Below are 23779 nucleotides of genomic sequence, written 5' to 3'. Positions count from 1 at the left end.
GTCTTTGTCTTCATCTGTTCCTACCTGACCTGTGAAACTCATTTTCTGCACTCAGATCTCCTAGGATTTTCCCTGAAATGGTGTATAGTAGGAACAACACATAGAAGCAATGATGCCATAGTGTGGCTGATTTATTTATTGTTTTGGGGAGTACTCATGTCTGCCAAAATTGCAGGACAGGTTCATGAACCAAATGGGACTTTGAAAAAAACAAAGAAAGACTTTTTTTATTAAGGATAAAGGATTGATTCTCACTAAGATGTATCCAGATATGCATTGGATTTATTTTTTTTAATTGAATTAATGGACCTGAACACACAGAAGAGTAAAAGGCACGAGGTAGGGTTTTTTTCTTCAGATAATAAGGTCTGAAGATCTGGACTGTTGTGTAAAAACATAAAGATAACTCGTCATGGACAGAAGTGTTAATTCAAAGCTTTGTGTTTTCAACAGGAAAAAAGCCTTGTCCCTATGTCTTATAGTAAGAGAAGCTTATTATTTAAAGTGTTGATGTTGGTCTAATTTAGGAAATGTACATTCTTCCTGGCTATGGAAATTATCTCAGCAGGAGCAAGCTTTGATGTGAAGGATATTGTGTATTCCTTTCTAAGAGGATGTTGTGGGTTCCTGTTCCAAGCTATAAACAGAATGAAGCATCTCAGACCCACTAAAATGAAAGGCAGTTCCTAGGTACTCTTTTAACCTGTTTGCTTATTTGTTTACTCCAAAGACAGCAATTTTAAATCAAGCTAAAGTGTAGTGGCAGACCTTTATTAAGAGTGGTCTTGGAGGAAGCACTTGTCTTTTGTATGGTTGTGCAGGAGGAGCCACCCAAGCAGCACATACAACTGGATGACCTGGGAAAACTATCTTACCTCTTCAGGGTGACACCTTATGCATGCATACCCAGATGTTACACATTGGGTTGTTGCAACAATGAGAAACCATGTCTTGGTTATCTACAACTTAACTGGTCCAAACTATTTGATCTGAGTTCTGACCCAAGCCAGGGATCTTCAATGCAAAACAGCCACCATGGGCATTTGAACCCCCAGAGACAGGCTGAGCACTGAACTGTGCATTGCTGTGGTAATGAGAGTTATGTCTGTGGTCTGGTGTCTGTGGGCACTGCTAACAGAGCCTGAGCTGCAGTCGGATAAACCACTGAAGTGCAGCTCCAGGGACAAGGTCACGTTAGCAATGGTGTTTGAGTTGGCTTCTGCTTGCATTGCTTGTTCTGTACTTCAAAGGACTGTTATCTTGGGGACTGTGAAGTAGACATTTTGCACAATATTATATTTCCTTATTATAACCAAACTGTTTCTGGAAAAACTATGTTAGCTATTGAAAATTGGACTATATAGGCTAAAACCCAAGATAGTTGGCCACCGCCACACAATGACTGTTTTTGCTCTCTTGTGTTTAATCAGTCCATTTGTGCTCAAATTCTTTTCCTGTTTTCTCCAAAGATTGTGTCAGATGTTTCTGTTTTACCATGCTTCTTTGACAGTGGTTATGCTGGCTAAATTACACATTCTACTGAAAATTTGGAAGTGGTTTGTCAAGTGCAACTACCTTACTTGGTACTTTTCACTCAATTTTCAGAGGTAAGGTGTTCCTGCTTAAATCAAGTGAAATTGTGAATGCCTAACCTCTTTGTAAATTGCAGCAGGGTATATTAAGGAAAATACCCAATCTTCACTTTACAAACTGCTTCTGAAACTGTTGTGTTGTGCACACTATACCTGAGATACTGATTAGGTTTTCCTTAGATTCTCCAAGGACATAAACACCACCAAATCACACCTTCACATTGCTATGTTAATAATTTGATCTGATGCAAAACCTGACCTACCTGAAATAATTACAGGCCTTCCTGAGGTTCTAAATATGCATTTCCATTAAAACCCCACCACTGCCTAGTCACACCTGTCAGCCTGGTTTAAGTTTTTAATTAATTTGTTCCTCAAGATTACCATACCTAAAAGAAAAAGTAACAGCTGATCAAATTGCTTCATATGCCAAGAATGACAGTGAGATAAAACTAAGTGAAATCACAATGAGACTTTCTGAACATTGATTGATTGATGAGAAAGTTAGGAGAGGGTGCTTGCCAGTCTGTGAGACTTAGAGGAAGACAGACAGGAATTACTTGAGAGTGGACTCTCTTAATAATGAATTGGCTTAGCTCATGGTTCCTAGTGTTTTCGTTCTGTGTCAACACCCTACTGTTACTTTAAGGTCTGCAAAGCGAGTGCAGACTAAAATGAGCATGACTTGTGCTACTTCCATGGATGATCATGGCTTCCCCTTTGACACAATGCTGGGTGTATCATTTTTACCACACATCATGGTTGTACTATGACAGCACAAAGCAGATACAGAGAGTGGGCAATTTCCCCATGTGTCTTATGTGTGCTGTGGACAGCTGTGGGCTTCCTGTTTCAAATACTCAAGTCATAATCTTTTGATTCATTAAAGATTGAGGATCTCTAGTGCTCTATATGGAAACTAAGGTTCTGGATATAGCAGAGGTACCAGAACTCGTACATAGATTCCTGGTGGCTCATTAGTGCTGATAGCCTATCAATGCTCTTCATAGGAGTTGCAAATCTGTCTTTTGATGCTCTTTTTCAAGAGACCAGGAGTGCTCTGCATAGGCTGCACAGCACTTGGATCATTTCTCCACATGACATTGATAAGATGTGCCTGGGGAATTGCATACATGTGACTGTAGTTAGCCCACTCACACAGAAAAAGAGGAGGAGAGAAACTGTGCAGCAGTGTTATCTCCCTTTGTACGCTTAACTGAGCTCTTTGGATGAGGCAGTAAGCCGGTGGCAATGTGCCTATTACTGATACCCTGGGGTGTCTACGTTAAAGGCGTTTTTGCATTGTCTTTTCAAGTGCTTTTTCTAGTACTACTGTTGTCTAGAAAACAAGCTACCTAGTTCTTGTAACTGAAGCGTGTCCCTGGGTGTCACTTCTGCCCTGTCATCTAGGCCTGTCACAGGGAGTTAATACTTCCACTGTGGTTTAGGATATTTTTCCTGATACTTTTTCATCAGTGATGCAAAAGAGAGGATCTCATTTTTCTCCTTCTTTTGTTTCCTCCCCTTTCCCCATCCTTTCCCTTACCTTGCTTCTACAGCTTCCTCTCCTACCTTACTTCTGCCCAGTACTCACAAAATTTTTGGACTATCTGTCCTTGGAAAGAATGAGCCCTTCTCATCTCACTCTCACAGATCAAATAGCATGATTGCATTGTGGAGTTTTTTCTGAGACATGGATTGTTCTATTATCCTCTCCTTTCCATCAGGAAACATTACCTCTCTTCAGAGCAGAGCTTCATAACAAAGCTTCCTTTTCTGGTTTAAAGCTCCTGGGCACCTTTTTATTTTACTTTCTGCTTCTCTTGATGTGTTACAGTTATGAATGAAGATTGCTGCTGTAAAATTTGTGGAAATTTCTCCTTCTTTGCAACTGAAAGTAGGTAGAAGAGATCCCTCTGATAGGCAAAAATGAAATTAAACTTCAGTTTGCAGCTGGCCATTATGTTGCAGGAATAGCATTGCTGTCATCTAAGTGCCCAGGGTATGTCTCCATGGACAACTTCTGGATAAAGATTTTAAACAAATATGACAGGAGCCCAGTGCCCTTCTGTCAGTTTCAATGTCATAGAGGCAAGTGTTCAAAGCAAGTATACACAAGAGGTCTGTTTTTCTCTCTTGAAAATGAAGGTTAATAATAGGAATGCCACATTGGTTAATACAAAGGTTTTCCATAAATATACAGGGTGAAAATTAGAAAATGGTTTGATCTTGTGGTAAATTAAGGACAGTCTCTTTACACCTGCTCTTTCTGCCTTTTTGTGGTGGTAAACTGAGACTGAGTGGGTAAGATTTGAAATGAAGAGTGCAAACATGTTTGCTAGTCAGAAGTGTGTTCATACTCATGTGATCTCTGGAAATAAGAAGAAAGGAGGATCATAAGTGAATACAATATAAGTAGTAAATATATGAGGCATTAATTTGGCTTCTTGCTTTTATGAATAACTATCTGTTTGTCACTAAAAACCTGTAGTAATCCATGTGATGGGGGATTTTCAGTCCTTGTCAGAGACCAGATATTTAACAGACCATAGCTTTATGTGTCTGGGAACAGCCTGAATTGTAGTCCATCTTCACTGCTCGATTTGTACCTGACAAAAAGTACCATTAAAAAATTTCCTCTGCTTTCTGCTCCTGCAGATCTTGAGCTCCCTCTAACCACTTGCTTCTTTTAACGAAAACTAAATGGGCACGTGTTTTATATTGAATTCTTAAAATAGTCAGCATTGCACAGATGTTCAGCTGGATGTCTCAGCAAGTTGGGGAGTTTTAATGGTGGGAAGGATAATCGAATGGAACTAGGAGAGAAATAATGGGAAATATGTTGTTGTGGCAATAGCTCATATTTACAACGTATTTCTTCAACATGAACGTTTGAAAAGATTAAGCTCTCAGTAAGTCATACCATGTTATGAAAAGCCATACAGTATGATGTTTACAAACATGCATAGCTGGTTGTGTGTATGATAGAAGGTGCACTTATTGTGACAACTACCGTTTCCGCTTTTTAATTGTTTGAACGTCTGATTGCTGCATCATTAATTTTCACATTACATATTGAGACTCCACTCTGTTGAACTTCATAGAGTAAAAATTACCTTCTGAATCAGGAGAGATCTCTGCATTTGCATGTTAATAGGCGTCTACAAAAGGTGCATCCTGGTTCATTAGCAAATAGAAAGCTATTCATTAAAATGTTTATGTGTCCAAGTACACATGGGGATAACAAATGGTTTTTTGAACCATACAGAGGAACTAAGGAATCTTTAGGAGAAGAAGTATTTATGCTAATCTAACCTAAATGAATACTTACATAGGTACACTTACCTTTGAAATAAGTACCTTTTACTTATGCTCATTGTCCCCAATTTCAAATCTGAGTAAGCTAATGACTTATTATGCTGTCAGTTGTTATAACATCCAGAGCAACTGGCCAGAGGAGCTATCACTAGGCAATTGCATTGGAAAAACGGTATCCTTGCTGAGTACACCCTTCAGCTACAAGTACAGAAGGAACAATGGGTACAAGCTGGAACATAAAAGGTTCCAAAGAAACATAAGGAAAAACTTCCTCACTATGAGGAACAGGCTGCCCAGATGGGTTGTGGAGTCTCCTTCTCTGGAGACATTCAAGCTCTACCTGGACAAGTTCCTGTGTGACCTACTCTAGGTGCCCCTGCTCTGGCAGGTGAATTGGATTGAATGATCTTTCAAGGTCCCCTCCAAGCCTTAAGATTCTGTGATTAGACAGCACTCTAATCGGCACCATGCCACCAGGTAGTGGATAAAGTCAAATAAGCCATTTGTAGTATCCTTTTTTTTTGTTTCTGTTGTGCTCTGTATGGAAATGGCCAGTGTAAGATTCTAGTCCAAACTACTGGTATAGAGTACGAAGAGTACTGCTGCTGTTTAATAAATGGAACTTGGCTGAGGCTGTGCATGCTTATTGCATTTTCATTCCTCAGAGAGACTGATCTATTTGTCCTGTAGAAGCAAAGCAAAGAAGCAAAGCTTCTTGTTTGCATCACAAACAGAAAAAGTGTAATCTAACCCTGTTCTGTATGGTAGAAGGTAACATTGCCAAGTGGTTAGATGCCTTCTTGCAGGTGATATAGTACTTTAAAGAAATTAACTGCTTTAGCTATTATTAAAGCAATTAAGAGCCATTCAAACAAATGGAGCACCTGGATGTGACAGACCTAACAGACTGAATTGGGAAATTAGCAGTCCTTTTTTAGATTAACAGAAAAATCACTATTGTTACCAACATTCAGGAGTTTGTAGTTGCTTTAAGGTTTCTACATCCCTCTGAAATGAATGGGTACTACTATAGAACTATATTCAGATTTAACAGCACATTGATCCATTTGCATTGCCATGGCTTTTATTATCACTGTAAAAAGCTTAGATATTTATTTCACATTGTGTGAAAACTTACCATCTAAGAACTGCTCTTGAAATTAGATTGTAATGCTTTGAATCCCATGGCTATTGATTTCTTGGAGGTAACTTTCTGTGTATTTTCTTGGAACCAAGTTCCAGTCCCATTGTTGATGGAAGTTTTGCAGGATGTTGTAGTAATATCTGACGTTTTTCTTCTAGATTAAACCCTTAAGAAACAACCTGTTTTGATTGTGTTCAAGTGACTGAATGTTTCTAGATGGAAAAGGAAGATGTGGCCTTTCTGACCACTACAGCTCAGCAGCAGGTGTAGTAATGGTAGGAGAGGGATGAAGTGGTTGCTTCCTCTCAGGTCAACAGAGGTCAGTTCCTCTGTGGAGGAATTAAATTTCCCCAAGTTCATTTAAGCAAAGATGCACTCCTGTCTGAGTCCCTTTCAGAGAACTTTGTTCCTTGTCTTTTGTCACATTAAAAACCTAGCTGGGCCAAGTTTATTACAGGTGAGGGGATTTCTTAGTGTAAGCAGTTAAGTTGAAAATGGTTCTTTTACTTCTTTTGCTCTTTTATGAGCTCTAAATATAAAATGACATACTTAAAGAATGTCTTCCTTGTTTTCTATGTCTGAAGAAAGAGGAGTTCTAGGTTCCAGGGTTTAGCTGAGTGCAGGCGCACAGTGATGTTATTCTCAGTATACTGTCAGGAGAACGAACACAGGGATGCACTTCGGCATTTGACCAATACATGGAAGACTTGATCTTCTTTCCCCTTTTCACCATGGGCATTGCTGGCTGTTTTGCTAATGCTTAAAGTCTACCCTGCTTTATTCCTCGTTTTGAGAATTTTCTTTGAGTTGTCACCTTAAGTCAGTTTTCACAGCTCTCTCTTTTGCCACAGTTAAGTGACTACAATGAGCTAATGCTGCAGTCACTGCCTGTGAGAAGTTTTTCATTGATGTTCACTAAGAGCTAATGTAGATATTGAGATAATAGCGATGAACCTTAATAAATGAACAGGCTGATGGAGAATGATGGACTCTTTCTAAATCCTCTGAGTCTATAGAAAAGGTGAATTACTCAAATCTTCATTTTGTGATGTGAAGAAGGCATGAAAGAGAAATTTACCCTCTGATAGCAATGTCATGTACAAAAATATAGAAAAGAGATGGTGGATATCTTTCTTAAATAATTTTCTTTTATGGCTAACACATGCACTGAAACCAAAGATGAATGAGAGTGTGATGGGATTAATCAGGCCACGTGCTGCAGTATGTTCACAGTGAATGTAAGAACGGTGAATGTCAATCAGTTGCTATTAAATACAATGACCAGTGATTTACTGCCTCATTAAAAGATCAGGACACCCAATTTGCTTGTATGTGAACAGCAAAACAAATAGTCATTAAAATTTTCATCCAAACTTGCATTAATTTTGCCTGCATAGGAAGAGGAACAATATCATGGAAGATATCTCATGGGCTATATTGGCACATGGGGAGACAAGCAAATTGTTTACCAAAAATACTGTCTGTAGGTATGTGTATGAATTTGTGTGTGTATATATACATACTGTGTTTTATCAGGATTTATCCTCAAGGGGAAGTATTGCTTTTTACTTCTTTTTAGTGTATGCTACAGCACCTGGATTTCTTTCAGGTTGTTCCCTGCGTACTGTGCAGGTTACTCAGAGGTTCAACAGTGCCATCCTGTGGGTGATCTTAAAGGTTTCAAAGCTATGGCAGATGAATAAATAACCTCAACAGGATAAATTATCACAGAATATCAGATACTGTGTGTCCCCATGCAATCAGCTAGAGTATTTCCCTCTGGTAGTCAGTCAGACTAATTATTACTTTTCTGTCCAGAAAATTAATAACCTAAATGTATTATAACCAGTGGGTTATAATATCAGGCAAGCTGATGAGCAGTGTGCTTGTTAGTTTTACTCTGTTCCTGAGAAATGTGGTTTTAATCATCTCGGTATGTCTTTAACCATCTTGGAATTTGTTTCTGCAGACAATGCCAAAATCAAAGGCAACTATGTAAGTTCAAATAAGCACCCCAGTAAAAACATATCTGGACGTCTTGAAAGAGGCATTAGACTGAAACTGAGACTAGTTAGCTTTCATGTTTTGCAACCAGAAAATATGAATTCCCAAGCAACCTTGAAGATTAAGTGGAATGATTTAAACAACTGACCAAAATGCATTTAATTCCGGAAAGATAAGGGCAGGGTTAGAGTCTGGAGTTTTTTTGACTGACGATGAAATTCTGCTCGGAGTATTTGGAGACTTTTCAGTTCACTGAGTGAATAACACACCAGGGCAAGGTAGAAAATAGCAAAACTTGCTCCAAATAGGGAACAGTTGGGGGATTCATGGGTAACTCTTAGATCATGATGTTTCATTTACGTTTTTAATTTTACTTGCCTAAGAAATTTGTTAATGAGAGTGAAGGAAATGTTTATTTGGAAATGGATGAGGAAACAAAGGGCAAGCTGCTCAGTAGAAGGTTCTGCTTATTTTTCAAGTGATATAGAGTTGTAGACTCTTTTCTTTTGGAAAAGGCCTTTAAGATTATTGAGTCCAGCCCCTCACCTCACACTGCCAAGTCCACCACCCAGCCTTGTCCCTCAGCAACTCAGCTAGCTCGTCTTTTCAATATCTCCGGGGATGGGGACTCCACCATCTCCCTGGGCAGCCTGTTCCCATGTCTAACAACCCCCTCAAAGAAAAAGTTCTTCCTAATCTCTAATCTAAACCTCCCCTGGTGCAATTTAAGGCTGTTTCCCCTTTGTCCTGCCATTTATTACTGGGGAGAAGAGACCGCCTCTCACCTCGCTGCAACCTCCTTTCAGGGAGTTATAGAGTGATCATGTGTTCCTTTAACCTCCTCAAGACTAAATATTCCAGATTTCCTCTGCTGCTTCTCATCAGATATGTGCTCCAAGACCCTTCACCAACTTCATTGCCCATCTCTGGCCATGCTCCAGCTCCTCAGTGTCTTTCTTGTAGTGAGGAGCCCAACAGTGAACACAGTACTCAAGGTGCAGCCTCACCAGTGCTGAGTACAAAGGGACGATCACTTCCGTGGTCTTGCTGGTCCCACTCTTTCTAATACAAGCCAGGGTGTCACTGGCCTTCTTGGCCACCGGGGCACACTGCTGGCTAGTGTTAGGCATCTGTTGATCTACACTCCCAGGTCCTTTCCCACAAGACAAGTCTCCAATCACACATCCCCAAGCCTGTAGTGTTGCCTGGGGTTGGTGTGGCCCAAGTGCAGGACCTGGTACTTGGCCTTGTTAAACCTCATATGATTGGCCTCAGCCCATTGCTCCAGCCTGGCCAGGGCACTCTGAAGAGCTCTCCTGCCCTTAAGCAAATCTACACACCCACACATGGGTTGCTGGTGGGGTGAGGTGTGTGCTGTCTTACTGCCTTTGCCTGATGGTTCAGGGAGTCGGGACAGCACTAGGTTCTGCATTGCTGCCTCTTTGGTCTGCAGCCTGTCGCAGGAGTTTCTCCTTTGCTTTCCATAGCTATAGGCCAGCTGTGAGTAGCAGTACGTGCCACTGGATAGTCTGATTAAAGGAAGGAAACACCAAATTACGAAGTCTACCATTTCTCTGTGGTAGTTAAAGATTATGACATGACTTGTAGTTCCTAAGTCTTTGACATATCATGTCATGCTGTTATGTGTTTCATCTGTCTGTTTGCCAGGCCCGCTTACACAGCAAAAGGTGATCAAATGAACAGTATGAACAAACGTGAGTCATTCCCATTTAGATTAGTTTAGTGTAATTTTAATGTATTCAGCTTCTTATACCTATTTTGACAAAAAAAACCCCTTCTAGGCTGACAAAAGCCTTGCATCTGTGGAGTTCTGTCCTTTTTAAAGCAGGCTAACCTGTTATAATGTTGGCATAATGGGAATCTTGAGACTGTACTTATACCCTGATACAGTACATAGATGAATTTTGGATAAATCAGATGTATCAGGAAAACAATCTCTTATGATATTTAATTAAAGGCAGGAAGGGTACTGACATATCAAAGTTTCATCTCCATACAGAAGAGATTTCTTTGTAGTCCTGATCAGTTTAAGGATAAATTGAGCCCCGGAGCATCAGCATTCATGTAACTTTTATTGTCCAAACTGCCGTGAGTGGGTTTGCATCATATAAATGTCAAATTCTGGGTTTGAATCTCATTAAACTCTTGATGTTGCCTCATTTTCAGGAAGGTTCTGCATTTAATTCTATGGTACTCCAAAGGTATCTGCTAGTATTAGTTTTAAATGTATCTCTTCCACTTTGTCACTTTCTTATACTATAAAGAAGATAAATAGGAGCAATATTCTCCACTCTTTTGTATACTGTATACAAATAGTTTTTAGCTCTTTCCTCATATAGAAGGTTTTCCATGCTGTCTCAGCCATTTTTTCCATCTTCATTTCTGTACTAATGCTTTGCTTATGATGTTCCTGGACCGAATACAGTATTTTCAATGAGGTAGACTGTGAAGTACTGTTTTTACCATTGCTTTTCCTCGGTTTTTAATTGTCTTAGCATGTTATTTTGATTTTTCTGATCACCACTGAACATAGTACACTAGCCTTCCATACTAACTGGCTGCAGTACGACCCGTTTCCCATTTCAGGAACTTATATAGCTGACATGGAAAGGAATGGTCATAGAGTCATAGAATGATTTAAGTTGGAAGGGACCTGAAAGATCATCTGGTTCCAACCCCACTGCTATGGGTAGGGACATCTTCCAGTAAATGATGCATATGTAGTATTCTGTTCCCTGGTTTGTCAGTTCTAAATGTAGGCTTTTGTTTTGGATCACACTGTAAGCAGTGCTGATAGTCCTTCCTTCATTGGATCATGCCACTGGAAACCAGCATGAGATTCAGATCTGTCCCATCAGGCAACTCAAATGCTGCAAACAGGAGAGTGACTGCAGGAGTGAATTTCTCATGTGGCTGTGGAAATATGTTGTGCTGTTACCTGCATTTGGGATCACCCTTAAACAGCTGTGAAAGTGTGTGATCTACATATATATGTACACATGCATAGTGTGCATCTGTACTGTGTGTATGCACATACACTGCATATATATAGATACTGTTAATAACTATAAAATTCCCTTGTTAACTTTGAAACCTAATTTATTCGCTTTCTCTGTTTTAAATGGAGCTGGGAAAAAAACTCATCTGCCCTATGTACGTTCTTTGGCCTGTAGGAGATTTCGCAGTAGTTCCAATGTCTCTGTGTTCATCTTTATAGTACATCAGGCTCGAGTTCTACTAATCCCTCTAAGGTGAAGGCCTAAGATTTTAGTATTATTAATGCCTCATTTCATGTAGTTAATGATCTTTTCAAGTATTGCATCTTCTTTGGGGATTTTATTTAAGATAAATATTATGTAATAATAGAAATCTCTATTTTATTGGAATACAATCAGGACAAATTAATTCAGCAGAGTCTGATGCTAAACAGGTGCAATTCTTAGCAGCATTGCACATGTAAAACCAGGGTAGATTCTTTGAACACTCACATCTTAACAGATGTATTGTTTTCCTCCATATGTTAGAATAAAATAAGGATCTTCTCTGAAGGTATTGACATACACTAAGCAGTCTTGGCAAACACACCTCTGTATTCCTTACATTCCTTGGCTGTGGCTATTATTTAACTTTAAATGTGTCCATTAGATAGCTGTGAAGCATATATATGTATTAAAAAACCAAGATTTTGTCAGAAAGTAACTTTTTCTTTTGCTTCCTTGTTTACTGATGCCTAGACAAAGGAGTGCTGCGTCTTCAAAACAACATCTGTCAAACCCATTTTCATCAGATTAAGTATATCCTCAAAGCAACCATCACAGCTTACAAAATACTGGAAATGTAGGTTGTGCTTTGCATAAAGCACCACTAGAATTTAAAGCACTTGAAAGGGTTTAACAAACGCAGAGATGATCGTCTGTGCTTATTCTCTGCTTTTGTTGCTATTTTTGGTAGGTACTTGGGAAAGATGATGACTGATGTTGCAACGCTGCAATCCCAGTAGATGTCCCAGAATGCAATTACAGAGATATGGTCCTGGCAGCTAATCTAGACCCACAAAAGCCAGTAGCTTAAGAGTCTGGTAGTAGAGATTCAATTTATTGTGAAGGAAGTTCATCTGTAGAAAGATTTCTCTCATTAAGAATGAAATTAAAGTGTGAATCATTGACTGATTATCCAGGCCGTTCTCTGAACCGTTGAATTTCTTCATTAGTGTAGATGTGTGATTATATATATTCTGGACTGATTCTGGTTCTATAGATCATCAAAAATAACTGATAATATTAATTTTTTAAGGATCTTTTCTGAGACTGTGTAATCTGGTAAAAATGGGGGGAAAGCCAGTGGCTTTAACATAGAACATCGATATAGACGCACTCAACCTCAACTCAATTTGCATTTCTGGCCAGCTTTCTGTCTTTTTCCCTGCTAGGGAATAATTAATGGATGAAAATGAGCTTCCTAATAGGCTGGTGTGTCTTCCATAGGAGTGAAGTATTTTGCCTTTGTAATCAATTAAGTAGAGAGGTGAAGCCTCATTACTATGTGTGCCCATACTGAGTGTGAGAGCTCAGGTCACCCAGGAAGGAAGGTTGGGGTTTCTGTAAAAGATCTTTCTAGATGGATGGTAGAGGTGCTTGAGCTGGGAGCTAGGCCAGCATTCCCATTGGTTTTTCCATTTAAAAGTTGGAAATCTAGCATAAACCAAGAAGAATCCAGTGAAAAATCCACAAAGAGAACAAAGAAGGGTGAAAATCAATGGACGAAACTGTTCCAGCTGCATTTGTGTGCAGCTAAGTTTTTGCAGCTTTAGCTTGCCATTAGATTGTTCCCTATGTGTCAGTGAATTGCCCTGTGCTATCCTAAAATGTTCCACAGGAAACCCAAGGTGACTTAGTGTGAGCTCTTTTGATGCCTACCAGACACCCATAGGATAGTCTTAATTTGTGTCATGTTCCTAAGACAGTATGACTAAAGACAGTACAGAACCAATTGCGTATAAATCATGGAATGGTAGGGGTTGGAAGGGACCTTTAGAGATCTTCTAGTCCAAAATAAGGCTGTGTAAGTTATTTCACGCTAGAGTTCAAGAGAAATGCTTTATATCTGAAGGATATAGTTCTTACCAGCGAAATGGTATTGCTGATTTTGATCCTCTTCATAAAGATGTGCTAGCTATGTCTGTGGTACTGCCCGAAACATAAACCTCAGACTGCATTTTAGCTTAACTGAGTATGGAAATGATCTTTTTAGGATCTCCAGCCTAGTTCCTTGGACAAAAGAACATGCAACTAAGTACAACTGATATTAATACAGAAATATACCAAATATTCTAACTCTACCCAGCTCCATTGTGTAGCCACAGAACTTAGCACCTGCAAGCTTGGGTCCTTTGAATATTAGTAGCATGACATTTAAAACAGGAGACCAGAGTTTCTGAGAAGTTTTTTGTGATTTGCAGTGGGAAATTTTGACCTGCTTCTGCAGGGAGGTTGGACTAGATGATCTCTAAAGGTCCCTTCCAACCCCTAACATTCTATGTTTCTATGTGTTTGAAACAACCATTTTGCAAGAGATTCCTTTCTGTTGTCATTGTTGGCCAAAACCATGAAGCATTTTGTTTGTTTTTAAAGCAAGAAGTAGGAAACACCCAGCAGATAACAGTGTGATAGTGGTGAGACAAGTCATAGCACATGCAGTAAAGGAATACAGTAAATACATAAATGAATGCTTCTCTTGGGGAAGTGTTGATTTGAATTTCATGCATCATCTGAGGATAGCGAACACTCAAAGCTCATGATAAGAATATAAGGGAAAAAATCCATCTGATTTGAATTTCTCACTTATCCAATATTGTTAATAATGCAAGGTCAAAGAAATAGGTGTTTCTTTGTTTCTGAAGCCAGATTCTGTGTATAGTTGAAGAATAACTTGGCAACACGGTTGGGTTTTTTTCCATTTATTATTTGTTTCCTTTGTACTCTCATGATGTTAGTTTATGAATGGTACCTTGAGCTGCTGTAGTACATCTGTGTTTTCTCAGTCAGTTATTTCTATGAGTTTATTATTAGGCATCCAGCAAATCTCATGCAGACCGGAGCATACTAATTGCCTCAGTACAATTAGAATAAAATGAAAGTGTTTTGCTATTGATCTTTGCTTGTTATTGGTTTATACCAACAGAAAATTAGATTGAAGAAGTCTAATATAGCTACCAAAATATTAGTTCTTATTGCGGGAAATATCACCGATGCTCTTAAATAGAGATATTTTGAGCAAAACTTCCTTCCTTTCTCTCTCTGTCTAATTCTTTCTCATTCTGACTTATAAAAAAATGCTAGAAGGAATTATTAATCTTGTTAAATAACTGGGGTGTTCAGAGACTGTGTAGCAATGCTGTGACTTAAGGCTCAGACAATGTTTATCAGACTGTTCTATCAAGGTCTAATACTGTGCTGCTTGTTAACTTCACATAACATCCTCTCAATAAATCTTTACAAGCTGTGTAGTTGTAAAGTGTATCATCATAATCAGTGTATTTCCTCTAATAAATCATTTGATTGGTGTTTGCTTCATGTTTTTCCTACCTTGTCAGCCATGACATCACAGGGTAGGGACCCTTTTCATGGTACAAGGTAATGAACTCCCCGAGTCCTCTGTTATGAACATGCTTAGAGGGAGGTCCAGCTTTACACCTGCACTTCACTTTTGTTTGCAATGCTTCAGGTTACTTGATTTTCCTACAGAAGTGTTACCTCTATTGTGGAGATTTTCTGGAGCTTCTGGTCTCAGTCCTTCTGCAGACTCCATGCAAGTGTATAGTTTTACTGGCCCAGGAGACCACTGAAGTTGCAGAGTATTTATAATTTAGACACTGTGACAATGTACAGTGCCGGGGTGAACTGTTAGATGTGGCTGCACTTTGGCCTCCATATAGAAGTTGTCATTTCAGTAGATTGGTGGCCTAGGGAAACAGATGGCTCGTGCTGACCAAACTTCAGAGTTAAATTCTACCTGTGGAGAGTCAGTTCCTATTGGCATGGATTGAGGTCTAGAAATGAAAAAGCAGGGCAGACTATGCATTATGTTGTTTTGACATTTAATACAGATGTGATTCTTCCTTTGTAATAGAGTAGATAAATATCTACTTGAAAGTGTGTGACTTAATATACTGGGTGGTGTTTTTTCTGAGACTCAGAATCTCAATCCATTTGATTGACAGATGTAAACTTGAATATTATTTTATTCTCCATCACAGCAGTAAGTTTAGTCCAACTACAGTTTTCATTGCTGCAATACAAATATACTAAGCCTAAGCTGCTCCCAGCTTGTATATAACATTTGAGGATTAAGAAACCAATGCAAAAGAACCAATGGACAAACAAGTTTAGCACAACTATGGTTTTCATTGTTGCAATACAAATACACTAAACCTGAAATACTGCTGCCAGTATATATATAAAATTTGAGGCTTAAGAGACCAGTGCAAACAAAGAAAGACTCTCAGCTTTAAGAAAGGAACAGAGTGTTGTTGGACTAGCCTTTTACTGCTGTCACAATTTATACAAAGTAATAGCAGCCAAAACCTACAGGTCTGTTCTTGGCTGCAGCAAGTAATAGTAAGGCAGTAGTCACTTGAAGAGAAAATTTGTCTTGTCTGCTTGAAACAGTTGTTAATTGTCAAAAAAAGCCACTATTGTTTTGCATTGTGTATGTCATGTACTTCTCACTTCTACCTTCTAAATAATTTGTACAAATAATCCCTCTTCTTTTTTTCAGCCCACCTAAACCAACGGTGTTCATCTCTGGTGTCATTGCTAGGGTAAGATTATCATTAAAATTCTTTCAATTGTGGAAAAATTATTGTAGGCTTTTCAGAGCTATCACTGATCAGAACAGAATTAACCTTTTTCATTACCCTTCCTCTTTTATGAGAAGAGGCTTTATGTTTTGCATATTTGTCTAAGTCCCTTTGAGCATTCTTTCTGGCTTTGTGAAATTGAAATTATTTCTTGAAATTACTTCCACTGTTTTACTTTGAATTTTAGCACTTTAAGTTTATTGGATCTTCTTTTCATATCCAAGCTAGATATTACTGCATTCATTTCCTTTGAAAGCAGTTGCATGTTAAGTCTGCTGCTATAGCTTGTTCTGTGATGAGTGAAAGGATAACGTGTTTGAAGATACATGTTTCAGTTGCTATATGTGCTTTGAGGTATTTGGGATTCAAGGTGTTATTCCCTGTTTATTTCCAGGACCTGGAAATCCATAAGCTAAATCATTAGTGTTAACAAGCCATTAACTGTATGATCAATAATTCATGCCTTGTGCATTGTGACAGAGTTTTTTTCCTGTCTTTACATGATGGGTACCTTTATCATGATGGCCTTACATCACTGGGCTGTGTAACGTGGTTTACTGTGCTTGTGTCAGACCATGTAAGTGCAAAGAGCAAGCTGATGGCATTTTTCCCAAGCCAGAAGGGTAGTGGACAGATACTGCTATATTTCTTGGACCTCTGCATCAAGGTGGTTACCTGTTTAAGCATTTAGGTGCATAATTTCTTGTAACAAATTATTGCATTAACGTTTAGTAATTTCAGTAGCACTTTAACAGTTGTAGGGAAGTGATTTATTCTTTTTTTAATGAACAACTTGGGAAATCTCAGCATAAAAAACACAGGCCCTTAGTTTAGTAGGTCTGCAAAAGGTTGCCTATCCTCGGTAAACTGTTAGCTACAGATTTATTTATTAACCTAAGAAGAGCAAAATTGTTCTGTCATTTACTGAGACTTTATATCTCCAAAACATATACCAAAATTTATCTGTGTAATAAAAACAGCCTAGCAATACTTTTTTGAACCCAGAGCAAATTTGCAATTATATTTCCAAGTTTCCTGGTATATAATAGTTCTCATCAGTGTCAAGTGGAGTCCTGTTTAATGTCTTTAACAAACAGAAGGCTCCTCATCAGTGCTAAACAGCAGGAAAGTCAATAGCATCTCGGGCTACACTAACCAGAAAGTAGCTGGTAGATCGAAAGAAGCTGGTAGATCCTCATCTGCTCAAACACACTTTAGATCACACATGGAATAGTTTATCCAGTTTTGGACACCCCAGCATACGAAAGGTGATGATAAACCAGAGTTCACTGGAGGGCCACAAAGGTAGTCAGGGGGCTAGAACGTATGCCTTGGAAGAAGAAGCTGAGGGAATGGGCCTTGATGAGCATGGAGAAGAGATGATTTTTTTGGGAAGACCTAGCAGCAAGCAGCCTTTACACATTTGCACAGAAGTTATCCAGAAGATAGAGCCAGGCTGTTTGGAGTGGTGCATGGCAGGAAGACAAGAAACAACAGACAAATGGAATGGCCTAACCAGCCATAGAAAAATAAACTTTTTCACTGTAAGGACATGAAGGCAGTGGAGCAAGTTGCCTGGAGGGGTTATTCAGTCTCTGTCCTTAGAAGTTTTCAAGACCAGACTGGATAAAACCCTGAGTAAGCTGGTCTGATCTCACAGTGAACTCTTAACTTGAGCAGGAGGTTGGACTAGAGACATCCTGAAGTCCCTTCCAACTGGAATTTTCTGTGGTGCTTTGATACCAAGATAGACATTTCCTGCTAACATTTACAGACTGGCTGTCATCTGCTCAATCATTACAGTAGCCCCAAGTCATAGGAGAGCTGCATTTGCACCGTCTGTTTGAGACAGCGAGATGTGAGGAGTCAGAGAGGTATGGAAAAGGCAAACAGCAAGTTAGAAAATGTCAAGTTGATGAGATCTTTGTAAACTGGAAGAAATTTGGGCTGGAGAAAAAAAAAGTGAAGAAATGTAAAAAGTTAACCTTGTGACCAAGATAAAAAGGAAATTATGTCAGAATAGAAAGGAAGAATTTGGAGGAGATTGAAATGGGATCAAGTATGAAACAGGTCATCTGAGACCTCAGGTTTCTACAAAATAACTCTGTGTAAGATTGTCAGCCCATGAGCTGATGGAATGCAGGGAGTTTCTGACTTATGTTTGCCCCAATTGCTAAAGAGGAAAGCTCTGGTGCTATTCTCCTCCCTTTGTCACTGACCACTGGTAGTAGTTGTTTCCCATTGCTTTTTGAAAGCTTCATGGGGCTGACACTAGAAATGACAGTTGTAAATAGGTGGTATAAGGACCTGAACTGAACCTGCCCAACAGCAGCACGTGAGAACCCTCACTAGCAGACCTGGTTAAATGAGGATATTAAAAGCCAGATACCCTTAAGATTTGAGTCAAAGCATATCTGGATCCTGCCTTTCTTCCTAAAGAGCTGGCATTCCTTTGTAGGTTTTCTTGTGCAGGTAGTTCTTCATACTGCCTTATTTGTAAAACAGTCTTCTCTTTCTGGTTGCTTTGTGACAACCAGACAGATCAAGGAGATCTGACCATACAGAGCCAGTGAAAGTGACTTAGCACAAGCTATTAAGCACTGAAGATAGGAATGGTTTGGGTTTTCTTTTTTTCCCCTTGAGTCACTTTAAGATACTGTGTTCTTGGATGGTGACTGTAATTGGAAGAAGTGAAACTTGCAATTGACAAATGTTGAAGTTGGCTAAAAGAATGGCAAGACAGGCTGTGTACAGGAGGACTTGAGTAACATGCAACGCTGTTTCCCATCTGCTTTTTTGCATTTATAGAAACTTCCATCCACTTGAACTGGAAAGTATGCTTTAAAGACTTCTTAGATTTTTCCTGGTGTGTTCTTTGAACAGGGCGATAAAGACTTCCCTCCAGCTGCGGCTCAGGTGGCTCATCAGAAACCACATCCTTCTGTGGAAAAGCTTCCTCACCCACAACATGTCAAACAGCACATCCACCAGCCTCGCAAGTGAGCTCTCTATGAAAAATCTCAGCCAAACTGCCATCGGTGAATAAGTTTTTTTTCCAAGAGAAGACAAAAACCCGTTAGGATTCACACTGTCAAATCAGTAAATTGATCTCTAAAATAATATGCTGGCTTTTTCACTTTAATTCTCGAGAGTTAAGAAGAATGTTCAGTTGACTGGTTGTTATCCCAGATGGAAAAATCTCTTTTAAGTATTTGTCGATCAGGGGTGGGGTTTTTATAAGATTTTCTTATTGCCAAGATAAAACTTCAGTGTGAATGATACGATTAATGAGCTTAGAACTTGTACTTTTAGCTGTGGCATTGCAATAGCAGATAGTTATGTAGCTTTTGTGCTGAGGCGGCGAGGAAGAATAGCCCTTTTGTACTGGTACCTTTATTATCTGGAGGGAGTTTTGTTGTGTGTGCTGAGACAGAAACTGGTGGTTGTTTTAATTCTACAGAACCCTTGCACTCTTCAGTATCCTGCAATGTTACATCCCAGTGACTGTGCCCTCTGATTTCAACTAGTCAGATGATAAAAGGCCCAAAAACATTCCCAAATGGGCAGAAATCCAGATGAATCTTCTTTACACCCCTTTCTGAGGTTCTTCCATTTGGAAGTCTGTAGATACGAGAGGGGAGAGAAATCAGAGTTACCAGAACACTGCTGCTGTAGACAACTGATTTATGATCTCACAGATCTCACTGGGGAATGTATTTTTATGAGGTGATGACTTCTCAGTTCCAATAACAAGCTGAAGGAACTTGGGACCCTCTAAAATTGAACTTAAACTGGTGAAAAATCTGTTTCCTTTTTTAACTTACAATTTGAGATAATTGCTTGAAATTAAGAGATGGCATTAGTGAATGTGTTTAACTTTATGACCCAACCTCCGTTGTGCACCATATTTTTTCCTAGTCCTATTACTGTGAACAAGGACAGTAGTGATATGAGGAAATTAGAAAGTTACTTTTCAAATAGAGCAATCGGATTAGCTTTGGCCACATAATTAAATCTTTTGATTGCGCAGTTCAAAGTCGCTTAGCTCTGTCGTTTTCTTATGCAACTCATCTCTGTAAAAGCCAGGAAAGAAAATTTTAAACATTCCACCTACATTTTTCAAGTGTACTTCTATTTTTAACTGACTGTATATACAGTACAGCTTTTAGTACCCTCTAGGCTTATAAAACTTGTAATAATGTCCAAAAAAAAAGTGGATACCAGAACTAGTGCTGCAAACGTTAACCTGGTAAACTGGTGAAGGTTTGGGGTCACTTAGGGCTTTGCTAGTTCATTTATGTTGGAGGTCAAGTAGTATAGAAAACCAATGAGGAGAGGTTTTAAACTACTCTCTTTCAAAATTTCGACAGATTAAATAATTATTCCCCGAGCAGCTGATTGAAACCAACAAAAAATGTGTGAAATACAGCCCATTTGCAACAGACCAACTCACTTCATGTGGGTCAGAGGGACCTGACTTTTCCATGTCTTTGTAGACTTGAAATGGAAATGATGTTTTACAAAGGATGTGCATGGTTCTATTTATTCTACACCCAAGGAAGGATGTACAATCTGTATATGCAGCCCTTATTTTTTCAGTTTGAGTAGATAACAGTACTTGCCTTAAGGAACAAGCATTGTTTATAAGAGTTAATTCTCTTAGAACAGGCACCATTTTAGAAACACGTTTTCTGTTTCTTGTATCGGTACATTTGGGGCCTTGCTTTTGAGTGTGCATATGACTCACACATGAGTAACTCATTCATAAAGGTAGCATTGTGGAGTAGGTGCAGGAGGTAATTCATTGGCAGATTCGGGAGGGAAAGCGGTGGCGTGTCACGGATGGTGCTGCTGGTAGCTGTCAGGGTGCTGTGTCAGCAGCGAAGATCATCGCAGTCACTTGCTACCAGGAGCTGCTGGCTTGAGAGTTAGCTGGGTGGGATTTAGCTCTCCTAGGTGTGTGTCTACGTCTGAAGTAGTGTCTAGACTCAACCTGTAATTGATGGTGATGTAGGCAAGACAGTTGGGAGAGTTTTAAGTATGGCATCTTTGGCCAAATGGAAGTGTCTTTCAGCATGAGCTGGATCACTCCCAACTCCATCAACTGCAGTGGAAAAGAAAATGTACCTCACTGTGGAAACACATGATTAGTTGGGGCTGTGTACCTCTACTCTTTGTCTAGAAACAGCTGGTAGAAATGCTTGTGAAAGCAACACCACATTTCCATTCTAATACTAAAGGTTATGAACATGGATCCTTTTGAATTAGGAACTCCTGCTTCTGGTTGTTAATGCAATATATACAGCATATAAAGACAATACAATATATAGACAAGATTTTGTCTTTAGATAGATATGTAAGTTTGTACAAAGGACTACAACTCTGAAGATATCTTTAGTGGCTTTTAGAGTGCAGGAATTCTTAGATGGTTAGAAAATGTCTCTATATGAAAGCATATTATATGTTGTTGGGAAGTATCCATGTTTATTCATAGGTGTCCTTGCCAAGGCGTTACCTTGCCCAAAATAAAGAATTATAACTGGTGATCTGGATTGCCTACTGTTGATTATTGATACTCTTAAAATATGTTACAGTAACATACAAGCACAGGAGATGTTCAGATGTTATTGTCAAAGTGGCAATAATGCAACAATAAAGCATGAAGTTGTGTATCAGGCTTTTCTTTCAGCAAGTACAATGGAAATCAGCAGGATGTGGTTTATGGGATTTTTATTACAGAATGCTGCACAACTGATCAACATTTTATAGACAGTGAAATTTATTAGGATGAGCTGTTTTGGATAGTCCAGTCACATGTAAAAGAAAAACTAGGTGCTATCAGCTAGAATGGGAGTTGCTATTTTCCACTATGAAATTGGAGAAGCTAGACAATCTAAGCCTGGTGATAAATCAGTATGGTAAGTAAGTTTAGTATTTTTCCACTGCTTTTCAAGTTCTAATCTTCTTTCAGAAAAAGAAAACATTGGAATCAGAAGAGGTGGCACGCTTCTAATAAAGCTGCAGTTAACATTAGGTAGTGCATGCCCTAACACAAGGGATTCACAGAAGAGTGTGAAGAAATGGCTGCAGCGTTTGTGGAAACTTTCTGATGCTTTGGGCATCCTATTTTTAGTGTATTTGTAGTGTATTTAATACAACAAATACATGTGATAAAGTGCAGATATAGATTTACCAGCCCGGGACTGTTGAAGTGTTACATCCTTAGACTTTGTACTCCCATAAAGATGCACCACATTATGTAAATGTCATGAAAATTTGGGGAAAATACATGTGCATGGTGGCTGACATGCTGTTGACTGAGTTGTCCATAATTACTCCCGAGTTCTGTGGCCCTGCTGTCAGCAGTATTGCAAATGTTATTAGTAATGAGAAATCATTTCCCACTAGTTTTGACAGTGTGGTTTACCCTTACGTCATCTTATGTCTTGAAAAATAAGTCTTGTGCTTTTATCCATGGTAATATGATCATCACATGCTCCTGTCTGTTTAACAAAAACATTCACAGCCTTCTGTTTCACACAAAGGTGAGGGGGATAGATTGGACATATGTTTCTATCCCTTTGGAATAACTTTCTTCTGAATACTGCCCATCTTCATGGAAGAGGGAGGTGTGGGTTTTATAAAACCACTTCTTATATCCCCTTCAGATTTGGGTATACCAAGTTTAAAATGAGATTTAAATCTAGGCCATTGCCTTTAGCTACAGGATTAAGAGTTGTTGCATTTTAGAAAATGCGGGGATACCAGTAATGGTACAGCCAGTTTTATAGCAGGAAGAGATGATGCTGGTCAGATGGTGCTGCAAATGATGTAAAGAATTAAGAAGATACATCTTTGTTTTGGTTATCTTTTGCACACAAACCTCCTCCCTCACAAGATAAAGGCATTTAAATATAACTGGTAACAGCTCATGTTGTCTGCTCTGTCAGTAAAAGAGGAACGCAGGTCATAGTGACTGGAGGAGCCTCAATGAGAAGAAACTGAGTCAAATCTACAGCAGTAAGTCTCCATCAGATTTCTTCAATGGACAGGTAAAATAAATCTATGTTGTAACTGTAGCCTTTGGTAAGCACTGTGCATGACTGTGTTATGTAAATAAGTAAAGGTAATGACAAAGTACCTGATTTGCTCTACTTTATTTTCTCCTCTGAATTTCTCTTAGCACACCTCTGAGGTGCACACTTCTTAGGAAGGTGGAGGTTTGTATTTTCCTTATCACTGTGTGCTTGGGTCTCCTTAAGAATGCTTATTTATTGGTTTTCCTCCACTTGCATCAGAGAAGAGACTGCATCTAGCATATACTGTTTTTCAAGTCTTTTCATAAAATGGCAGCAGTGGTATTTTGATGGGAAGCCTGAGGGGAGAGGTGGAATGGGCTGTGTTTGACAAAGAACTCCACGGACGAAGAAGTCAGTTCTGTTGGAAAGACTGTTTCCCTTCTCTTCAGTGTGCTTCTCAGAGGTAAGAAAAAGAATACATTACCTTTTCCTGAGAATGTAATTTATTGCTGCTTGGAGTTGATGGGCATGCATGGATGCTGATGAGTTTTTGCAAAACACGTTCCCAGGGCTACCAGGGATGAAACTGAAACACAGATACTGAAGCCATTGCAAGCATAGATCTTGCAAGTGACCTTGAAAGAAGCCTTGTAACATAATCTCTGCTGCCCAGCTTGCATTTGAGGTATTTTTAGAAAACTAGAGTGGCTGTAGGTTCTGTAGGTCACTCGGAGCTTTAGAAAGAGAAAAGCATTTGTAATCCACAGTGATTTTAAGGATTATAAAAATTGTTTAGCTGTTAATGAGCTGTGAGCTCTCTATA

At 39.1% G+C, this 23779-nt stretch overlaps 1 protein-coding gene across 1 annotated transcript in view; it reads left to right on the top strand.

Annotated features, from left to right (window-relative positions):
- DAP (death associated protein) overlaps positions 1–21481 on the top strand; it is a 47038-nt gene extending 25557 nt beyond the window's left edge. The window contains exons 3-4 of the mRNA XM_061996027.1: positions 15856–15898; positions 18821–21481. Coding sequence (XP_061852011.1) covers positions 15856–15898; positions 18821–18940 — 163 coding nt within the window. The 3' untranslated portion in view covers positions 18941–21481. The remainder of the gene's footprint in view (positions 1–15855; positions 15899–18820) is intronic.
- Positions 21482–23779: the final 2298 nt, after the last annotated feature.

The sequence above is a fragment of the Colius striatus genome, chromosome 4 (genome assembly GCF_028858725.1).
Source record: "Colius striatus isolate bColStr4 chromosome 4, bColStr4.1.hap1, whole genome shotgun sequence".
Taxonomy (NCBI): domain Eukaryota; kingdom Metazoa; phylum Chordata; class Aves; order Coliiformes; family Coliidae; genus Colius; species Colius striatus.
This window is presented reverse-complemented; position numbering and strand designations above follow the sequence as displayed.